This window comes from Idiotropiscis lumnitzeri, chromosome 5, assembly GCF_059441095.1.
Source record: "Idiotropiscis lumnitzeri isolate Australia: NSW breed Sydney's pygmy pipehorse chromosome 5, RoL_Ilum_1.0, whole genome shotgun sequence".
NCBI lineage: Eukaryota > Metazoa > Chordata > Actinopteri > Syngnathiformes > Syngnathidae > Idiotropiscis > Idiotropiscis lumnitzeri.
Window position 1 is genome coordinate 15,275,770 of NC_142395.1, and position 9,752 is coordinate 15,285,521.

The 9,752-nt window shown below is 42.1% G+C and overlaps 2 protein-coding genes across 6 annotated transcripts; one reads left to right on the forward strand and one right to left on the reverse strand.

Annotated features, from left to right (window-relative positions):
* Positions 1-575: 575 nt before the first annotated feature.
* On the reverse strand, positions 576-3,945 carry LOC148337027 (arylamine N-acetyltransferase, pineal gland isozyme NAT-10-like). 3 transcript variants are annotated; one of them, XM_088296700.1, is made up of 3 exons: positions 3,852-3,945; positions 1,268-1,812; positions 576-1,177 (listed from the first exon to the last, which is right to left on the reverse strand). In XM_088296700.1, exons 2-3 carry the CDS (start codon positions 1,805-1,807, stop codon positions 935-937), a joined length of 783 nt encoding a protein of 260 aa, XP_088152826.1. In that variant the 5' UTR covers positions 1,808-1,812; positions 3,852-3,945; the 3' UTR covers positions 576-934. The 3 variants fall into 3 exon arrangements, with proteins under 3 accessions (XP_088152826.1, XP_088152823.1, XP_088152824.1); XM_088296697.1 differs by having other exon boundaries at positions 576-1,812; XM_088296698.1 differs by lacking the exon at positions 3,852-3,945 and adding an exon at positions 3,798-3,842 and having other exon boundaries at positions 576-1,812.
* sdr42e1 (short chain dehydrogenase/reductase family 42E, member 1) lies at positions 3,341-7,649 on the forward strand. 3 transcript variants are annotated; one of them, XM_088296696.1, is made up of 3 exons: positions 3,341-3,459; positions 4,543-4,613; positions 5,509-7,649. In XM_088296696.1, exons 2-3 carry the CDS (start codon positions 4,552-4,554, stop codon positions 6,605-6,607), a joined length of 1,161 nt encoding a protein of 386 aa, XP_088152822.1. In that variant the 5' UTR covers positions 3,341-3,459; positions 4,543-4,551; the 3' UTR covers positions 6,608-7,649. The 3 variants fall into 3 exon arrangements, with proteins under 3 accessions (XP_088152822.1, XP_088152821.1, XP_088152820.1); XM_088296695.1 differs by lacking the exon at positions 3,341-3,459 and adding an exon at positions 3,915-4,185; XM_088296694.1 differs by lacking the exons at positions 3,341-3,459; positions 4,543-4,613 and adding an exon at positions 4,194-4,383.
* Positions 7,650-9,752: the final 2,103 nt, after the last annotated feature.

Genomic DNA, 9,752 nt, shown 5'->3' on the forward strand with positions numbered 1-9,752 from the left:
TAATAATAAGATAATAATAATAACAATAATAATAATAATAATAATAATCCTTTTTTATCAGTAGGAGTAATAAGATTATTATGAGCATTATATTCATATTAATAACCAGCAATCATTTCATAAAGGAAAATGTAACTGTATTGAAATATACAAATATAAAAACATAAAGATAAATAAATAAGATCATCTAAACAGTTTTTCACATTTCAAGGAAATTTTGAACTAGTTAAAGATTTCTTTGCGAAAGGAAATATAAGTAAAAACAGTTTGAGAACATCTCTGCAATCTTTTAGGAACCCTGACCCAAACCCAACATTTGCAACGTTTGCAAGCATTCTCTTGCTCATTGAGATACGGACTATATAAAAATAGATGGTTTTTATTTTATTTTATATTTTTTACGTAATCTTTACAAGAACAAACACTCCTCCAGCCTCCTGCCATTGTGTGTGCCACAAAAAACAGGGTTCACTGTGATGGGTGAAATTTCATGTACATCACCAAGGAAAGACATTCATATTTTAACCAGTGAAAAATGTGAATATAGTCTCTTGAATTTGTTATAGTTTGCCTTTTATTCTGGAAAATGCACCTTTATTCTGGAAAGAAAAACAAATGTATACTCGCCCAAAAAAATGACATGACTTCTTAAAAAAAAAAGACTTTATTCCAGTAATAATATGACTTCTCTTCTGAATCAAAATGTATTTAATCATACAGGGATGAAAAATGTAGGTATTCATACCTTTTAATTGGTTCAACTGTGCGAAGGAGTAACTGCTTTATTTTCATGACAACTGGGTCAAAATATGTAGGTATGCAGATTTAAAAACATTACAAAATAATAATCTCTTGGAAATTATTTTGCAGACTCCCAAATGAGGGCACGCAGACCCCCCAGAGCTCCCCCAACCCCAGTTTGAAAACCCCTGCTTTAAAATGTGTACTTAAATTGGTTGTTCACAGGCTGTAGTTTGTTAGGTAAACGGATGTTGAACTTGTCTTTGAGAAGGCTCTCTATCTCCTCGCCGGCCACGTCCATCATATCGTAGACGTCCACGCCCCGGTCGGCTTGGAAGGTGACTTCACTGAAAGTCCAGCCAATCAGGGCCCTGAAGCCTGTCGCCGTTTGCAGGGAGCAGATGGACTTGTAGACGAACAGCGAGGAAGAATCTGTCTGGAGATTCAAAGAGGTATCAATGAAATATCCGGCATCGCGGGGCGTCATGGTGAAGCAGTACAAGCTCCTGATAAGCTCCCTGTTCACCAGATTGGAATCGGCGAACTCTGGATTGAGAATCTCCGGCTTCCTGTCCGTCTTCTCCAGAATCCAGAAGTCTCCTTTATCTATTAGACGAAACTTGCCGGACGCCTGGACTTGCTCCTTCTCGGAGACGACCTCCAACGGCTCCCACAGTTGTGACGACACCCCGAAGCTGACGTCTTCTATGTAGGACTTCTCGTCTATCACCACCCTGTTAATGAGGTGACCTTCTAAGGGGGAAAAGTCACCCATGCTGCGGTTGAACACCCGAGCGGCCAACATGGTGACATTGTAGCCCATTTCTCTCAGCACCCAGTACAGAAGGTAGTTGTTCTCCATGCACCAGCCGCCACGGCCCTGACGAACTATCTTGTCGAAGATGAGTTCCAGATCCATGACAATTCTCCCGCCGCAGTGAATGTCGAGGTTTTCGAAGGGGACAGACAAGATGTGCCGCGTGTGGATCGACTTCAACGTGGCGAGGTCCGCTTTGTCATGCGGGCCCTGGAACCCAATTCTTTGGAAGTATTCCTCAAGGATCATCTTGCCTGCAAAAGAAAGGACATATTTCTACTAGAATATTCATAGTGGTACGTTGACTTCTGACAGCCCCCAACTTAAAAGTTTTTCAATTTGCATTGTTGATTTTTATATGTTTCCCCAATTTGTTTATTTTAAATTTAGATAAGCAAAAACATACAACTGATCTGAACTCTAAAATGGTCAGCTTTTAGAACACTGAAATGTATTTTCACTATCACTGTCCCTGTCAATTAAAACATATACTTCCACATCATAGCAAGCAAAAAAAAACTTGGCTGAGAAGTTATTGCTGAAAATGACCAATGCTTAAAATACCATTCACACTCATGGTTTCATGAAACTAAATGCACACACAACATTAATTTTGTCCACAACACTCACAAATATACCGTGGGTAAAAAAAAGCTACATTTAGAATCGTGAAGAATTACGATATTTTTCAGTTGTATTGTGTACACACATAAGCCACCCCTCAATGAGGCGTTGTGTTCCCTCACCCCTCGTTGTGGCCACCCAATTGAATCATTTCTGGCTCGGCCGCTACGGGGCGGCATGGTGGCCTGACTGGTTAGCACGACGGCCTCACAGTGAGAAACAGCATCGGGCGTGGGTACAATCTCGGCTCCGGCCTTCCTGTGTGGAGTTTGTATGTTCTCCCCGTGCCTGCGTGAGTTTCCTCCGGGTACTCCGGTTTCCTCCCACATTCCAAAAACATGCATGGCAGGTCGATTGAACACTCTAAATTGCCCCTAGGTATGAGTGTGAGCGCGAATGGTTGTTCGTCTCTGTGTGCCCTGCGATTGGTTGGCAACCAGTTCAGGGTGTCCCCCGCCTACTGCCCGAAGATTGCTGGGATAGGCTCCAGCGCCCTCGCGACCCTAGTGAGGAGAAGCGGTACAAAAAATGAATGGATGGATGAAAGGATGCCACTATGCTTTACGCATTTCGACACTAGATGGCAGCAGCGGATTTTTCAAAATCCAGCCACAATCACTTCATGTTGGTTAAATATCTGTTATATTTTGTACCTGCATATTTTCTGAATGTATTTTTTTTATTTTTTAAATCTGCTTTCAAACCATGTGTCCACGGAAAGTGAGTACTGAGAAGGAGAAGCGAATGATGTCAATTGAATTAAATTGACAATTATGCAAGATGGTGGTTATCATGAATCATCTCTTTAGCAAGCTCTGCAGAAGCTGGATAACATTCCTGATCATTTGAATCAGGTGAGTTGTAGCAGGGAGACATATAAAACTTCCAGGAAAACGGCCATCAAGGACCGGAGAGTCCATTGACATTATTTGGTAGTGGTTCTGTTGATTTCTATTGTGCAAGGAAGCTCTTACCATGTATACATTACTGACATACTTGCACAATGTACTGCAGAACTATTTATTGATATTGTGTTTATTTCTATGGCGCAATGGTGATTCTCATAAATAATTGGCAATAAGGATGATTATATTAATTATACGATCTTATCATTATATATTGGTGTACAGGAAGATTTCTTTTCAAGAGGCCCAAAATCCCCAATAGCGCCCCTGGTTGTGGCAGGTGGCTGTCATCGTGAATAATCGGTCAAATGGACGAATCCATGAAACTTAATATGGTTTTTAAAAGAAAGCTTTCGCTGCTTGTGATTAGCGGTGAGTTGTGTCCGTGTTTTAAGTGTGTACGCGGGAGAATGACAGTTCTGATGATGTAAGTGTTCTCGATCTTTGCGATTCTCTTCTCATTCGGACCGTGTCAGCATTTTCGTTCTCTGCGTTTCCAAACGTTGTCTTACTACATAGGAAATATGTATTTATTTATCTTGGGAAAGGCATCTTACCGATGTCGACTTTGCACTTGGGCCTATTTGGAAATGGACATGCTTGTACAAATGAAAAACAACGTTTAAGTGGGCGAGGTCGCATTTCAAACTTTAAATTTATGCAACAAAATAAAGCGTGAAATTATTTTATTTATGTATCGCAGCAGTCACCTCAGTAGTTATGGATACGCCTTATCTTGTGAATGGTAATTGTTTCCACCCTACCTTTTAGTTGCAGAAGGTTTTTGCCCGACCCCAAAAGCTCTTTCGCTATGCACTCACACTCGCTATTTCTTTTCAAAATAAAATATTGCCAGCGAACGAGACAAATACTCAAAGCGAACTTTACTTCCTGTTGAGTGTGTTTTTTTAATCAATGTATTTTATCGTATTTGTCACAGCTCTCGTATATATCGTGTACATTTCAATGGTATATAAATATAAAGGAAATCTCGACTAAAGCTCGTTTACAGGATCACATCACTTTTTTCCTCCTGTAAATTTGAGTCACAACGAAAGAAGTCGCGTAGCCTTCGTCTCTCAACCCGACCGGCGAGTGGTAAGGTTTACCTTTGATTAAATTGTGAATTCACAACTTAATTTCAAATCGCTTTGTGTTCTGTTCCCTTTTTGGTGGGTGCAGCTTTATTTGGGGACGTATGGAATTGTTTTCTTTTTGCAGACACAAGCTACACTGTGGAACTTCGACCACGTTGTTGCTAGCGTGGAGACGTGCCATAGCTGCTTCTCATGCTCAGCAGCGTCTACGTAAAATTAGCATGCTAGCTCGTGTTATTGACTGGATTACAAATCAAAAGGACATTTTGGACCCCCTCCCATATTTGTCACCATTTATCTATTTGCCTGCAATGTGTTTAAAATGCCTTGTTTAATGTTTTTAAAAACAACATTTCAGACTCTCGTGATGGAATCTGCACGCGCGGAAAGATGCTTGATAACAGGAGGATGTGGATACTTCGGCTATCGGTAAAACGTCGTTTAAACATTTTTGTTTTTGTACTTAATAATCAACCCATTGGACGTAAAATTCGAAGATTTCATTTATTTTTGCTTGGTGGTTACCAGTACCTACCACGAGATAGCAGCGCCACATAATTTTAAGGCTTGAATTAGAAGGTTACATCAAATCATTGTTACGATTTTCCACGATTTGATGTAAATTAATGGTTTAAATTGTTTAAAAGTTATGGGTCATCAGTTTTACATTAACATTTCTTAAAATGTATTTCATCAATATTCTGTCATTATTAAAAGACCCTTGCGAGGGGAAGCAGCTCAGGTAATGGACGGATGCCATTGGCAAGTTGATCATAAAGATAAAGATGTCCTTTATTAGTCCCACAATGGGGAAATTTGAGGTGTTACAGCAGCAAAGTTATAGATCACACAGAGTCGGCGGCATAATGTAGCTGTTAATGTATAACATTAGCAGCAGACATTCATAATTTTACAGGATCATAATTCATAATTCATCATTTGTAAACAGTTGCATGTAGGTAAAATTTTAGTCGTTTTAGTAGGAGTACTAGTTAGAAGTAGTTTTCTACTTGCATGTTTTTAAAATTTATTTTATGAATTTCTTTGGTTAATGAATTGTCATAAAATTAATTGCAAATAATACCTTTAGAAATTAGTATTTTTTTGGTGCTCGAAACAAAATGAGCAATTTTAATACATTGACCTTTTTTTAAAAAAAAAAAATACTTTATTTGCATTATATTGACAAAGTAAAAAAATACAAACATTGCTTGGAAATTGTGTGCCTTCTTTATGTTCAGCAATTTCATAAAAGTTAAATATGATGTGAGTGTGTTGATTTTTTTTTTTTCCCTATATTCAATGAATGGCCCTTCCCCCACAGCCTGGCAGCCCACCTGCATAAAAATGGAGCCAAAGTCATCCTGTTTGACGTCAGCCCCCCAAAAGGTGACGTTCCGGATGGAATTACGTTTGTCCAAGGAGATATCCGCAGCTATGCGCAAGTGGTGAGTGCCGTTTCGGGCGTGGACTGCGTGTTCCACGTGGCGTCCTACGGCATGTCCGGCCGAGAGCAGCTGAAGCGGCTTCGAATCGAGGAGGTGAATGTGGACGGCACTCGCAACGTCGTGAACGCTTGCATTCAGTGTGGCGTACCGCGGCTCGTCTACACCAGCACTTTCAATGTGGTCTTCGGAGGTCAGGAGATCCGAAACGGAGACGAGAACCTGCCGTACCTGCCATTGCATCTCCACCCAGACCACTATTCCCGGACTAAGTCCATAGCGGAGATGGCTGTCCTTAAAGCTAACGGGACGGAGCTGAATGGCTGTTCCGGGGTTTTGAGGACGTGCGCCCTGCGACCTGCCGGAATCTACGGGCCCGGGGAGCAGAGGCACCTCCCCAGGATTGTGAACTACATTGAGAAAGGGATCTTCAGGTTCGTCTACGGGAAAGCAAGCAGCTTGGTGGAATTTGTTCACGTGGACAATCTGGTGTCAGCGCACACGCTCGCTGCTGCAGCTCTGACTGCCCAGAAGCAACACCGGGCCGCCGGCCAAGCGTACTTCATTTCCGACAGCCGCCCTGTCAACAACTTTGAGTTCTTCAGACCCCTGGTGGAAGGTTTGGGGTATCCTTTCCCTACGCTGCGCCTCCCAGTCGCCCTGGTTTACTTCGCCGCTTTCCTCATTGAAATCGTCCACCGCCTAGTGGCACCACTTTGTGATTTCCAGCCACTGCTGACACGCACCGAGGTCTACAAGACAGGCGTGACGCACTACTTCAGCACGGCCAAGGCCGAGGCCCAGCTGGGGTTCCGGCCAAAGGAATATGACCTGGATGAGGTGGTCCAGTGGTTCCGGAGTAGGGGGCACGGGAGGAAACGGCAACGCTCTAGTGCCCGTCGGCTGGTGGTGAACATTCTGGTTGTTGTTGCTTTTATGGCCACGTTGCTCTCTTTTCTGCCAGTTGTCGGCAAATGATAATGTTCAAGTATGTATTTGAACTTCACACATTGTGCATGTTGTCACTGTGTACAACAGTTCTCAGGTATTTAAATAATTATGCTGGCATGGTTTTTGTCAAAATACCCCAGGGATTTAAAAAACAAAACAAAAAACACCCCGCTGTTTATGACGAATAGGGACCGAGCCCTGCCACGAATTGCAAAAACACGAGTATTTATGCCCCCCACCCCCAAAATGTGTAGAAGTTCCTATATTATTTAAAATAGATCTATGATTCTCCAGTTTAACACCCATCCAGCCATTATCTGAACCGCTTTTCCTCACTAAGGTTGCGGGCGTGTTGGAGCCTGTCCCAGCTGTCACCGGATAGTAGACGGGGTACACCTTGAATTGGGTGCCAGCCAATTGCAGGGCGCACAAAGACTAACCAACCACACTTAGAATCGCTCCTAGAGGCAATGTCCAATCAACCTGCCATGTCTGTTTCTAGAATGTGGGCGAAAACTCACGCAGAACATGCAAACTCCACACAGGAAGGTCGGAGACAGAATCGAACCCTGCACCTCTGTGCTGTGAGGCCATCGTACCCCCCGCAGTTTAACATTTCTAACTTATTTTATTACATTACCTTTAAAAATAAATTACTTTCAAATGGTTTGATTTCGGAAGAAAATGCACCAGAATTGAGTGTGCACTATACAGTAGATATAAAGTCTCCACACCCCCAGTTCCAGCTAGAGCAGAATGTAAAGAAATGCCTTCTAAAACATCCAAACTTTATTTGGAGTTCGTCATGGGTAGTTGAAATGATGGTAGGTGTGTGCTGACTCATTTGTCGTCAGTTTGAATGTCATTGTTTAATTCTCTTTGCGCATTCATGTAAACATTCTTTATTTTTACCACCATCCCTACATGGCTGTTCTCCAGGCACACCAGCTTCCTCACACATTCCCCCAAAAAACCATGCATACTATCTGAATCAAAGACTGTAAATCGTTTTGTCCTAAATGTGCCAATGAACCTTTTTGTTGATGAAAATAAAAACCTTTTTAATAAATCTCCTATTCATACATGCTGATGCTTCATTTATCAGTCCCTATTTGTGGTTAAGTTTTTTTGTTGTTGTTTATTTGCTTTTACTCTTTGTTTCCAGTGACACAACACTCCTTCCACAGCAAATCGAGTGAAAAAAAATCCCGATCAATTCCCCTCATACGCTTACGTAGCTGGCAATTTATTAGGTACTCCAGTTTAAAACTACGTTTTGGAGACGTTGAACTCTGATTAACTTAACAAAAAAAACACTAGGGGGCAGTATTGCTCTGCCAACGTTGTCCTGTTCTCTGTTCTGCTGAGACGGTTGCAATGTCTGAGCAGTTTTACTTTTATCTCCGTTCGAATCATACAGTTTAACTTGCCCACGTACCAGTGTGGCTGTTGTTGGTATTTGAATAGTCATTATTAAATGGTCAATAACATTTAATATTTGATGGCATAACAGTTATTTGCAATAACTGCTTCCAGCCTGTGACCCCTTCACTTCAGCCGTTGCATTCTTTACTGCCGGCTCTTTCGGTTCTTGTTTGGGGGGTTGCCTCTTCAGTCTCCTCTTCGGAAGCTGAAATGCATGCGCTATTGGGTTAAGGTCTGGTAATTAACTTGTCCAATCTAACACCTTACACATCCCCCCAACCCTCCACCATGCACCTCAATAGAGGTTCATCTTGATCTCTTCAGCCCGTAAAACTTTGTGAGATGAAATGAGACCAAGACCAGTACAAGGCCTGTGTGGAGTTTGCATGTTCTCCCTGTGCCTGTTTAAGTTTTCTCTGGGTACTCCGGATTCCTCCCACATTACAAAAACATGCATGGCAGGTAGATTGAACACTCTAAATTGTCCCTAGGTTGATTGCGAGTGGTTGTTCGTCCTTGTGTGCCCTGCGATTGGTTGGCAACCAATTTAGTTCAAGGTGTACCCCGCCTACTGCCCGAAGATAGCTGGGAAAGGCTCCAGCACAACTGTGACCCTCGTGAAGAGAAGCGACTTGGGTAATGGATGGATGGAAGCTTAGATTAAAGAAGACATATCGAATCATCGTGCAGACATTTTTTGACTTGACTTCAAATTTAAAAAGTTGTTTGCGTTGGCAGTTTATTACACTTTATCCTAATTTGTACTTCTCCATCCTTAAAAAAAAATAGGGTTTATTTTGTTAACCCCATCCAGACTGTGTTTTCAGCATTTTGCTGGATGCATTCTTTGAATAGCTTGTTGTACGTGCCTTCATTGGCAGCTTATTTACATTAGCTGTACTTTCTCCCTTATTTTACACCTTTTTTTGTTTTTTTGGGAGGGAGCATGTTATTTCATTAAGTGGAAAATATCAGCACTATTGGACTTTTGCCATTTGCTTACGATGCTACAACCGTGAGGTGCTTCACCAACACATGGAGCCGGCCAGCCGACATCCACTCTGCTAAAAATTTATTGCAGCATTGCAGCAGGAGAGGTGTAACACGAGGGCTGGCAATAAAGTAATGTGGCGCTAGAAAGGGGAGGAGAATGGAACCATTCATTCTATATGTGTGTTCTCAATGGACTAACTCTCCGCAGTTAGAAAACTGTAAGTGTTCATTTACATTCAACACGAGTGGTGTCATGCATGCTGTGTTTGAGAGAAAGGAATTTTAGCATCTCAGCCGGAGACATCTATGACCACCGTGTCCTCATACTGCTTATTGGGGACTACACTCTCGCTGCTCTTATTGACTAACAGCTTCACACAGCATGTGGACTGTGCAACGAGATGCAGAATAAAACTCTGCATCTCCTGTACATGCTGAAGTTCAATCTAAATGGAGATCTTGTGAATTTGAATTAGAAATTATGTAATAATGTTATTGTTTTAATTATTGGGTTTTTTATGCACAACAATTTGTTACCATTGTGGTTGTCGATAATGTGTTTTAGAAAAAGCTGACTTGAGCTTTCCTAGTGCAAAGGGCACTGTCGGCCGTTTTAATGCTCTTTTGGGCCGCTTACTCCCCCGCGCCTCATTTTGGCTTACACCCTCCTGTTGTGTCGGAGGGCCGGTGTCGTGCCAAAGTACTTACCCCCGAAAAAATCTGTATCCCCTGTCGCGGGAGCGCGCACGCATTG

Coding starts and splice junctions, on each gene's coding strand:
- sdr42e1 (XM_088296694.1), top strand. CDS start 4,286: ATGGAATTGTTTTCTTTTTGCAGACACAAGCTACACTGTGGAACTTCG. Junction 4,384..5,508: donor ATAGCTGCTTCTCATGCTCA/GCAGCGTCTACG, acceptor CTTCCCCCACAG/CCTGGCAGCCCACCTGCATA.
- LOC148337027 (XM_088296697.1), bottom strand. CDS start 1,807: ATGATCCTTGAGGAATACTTCCAAAGAATTGGGTTCCAGGGCCCGCAT.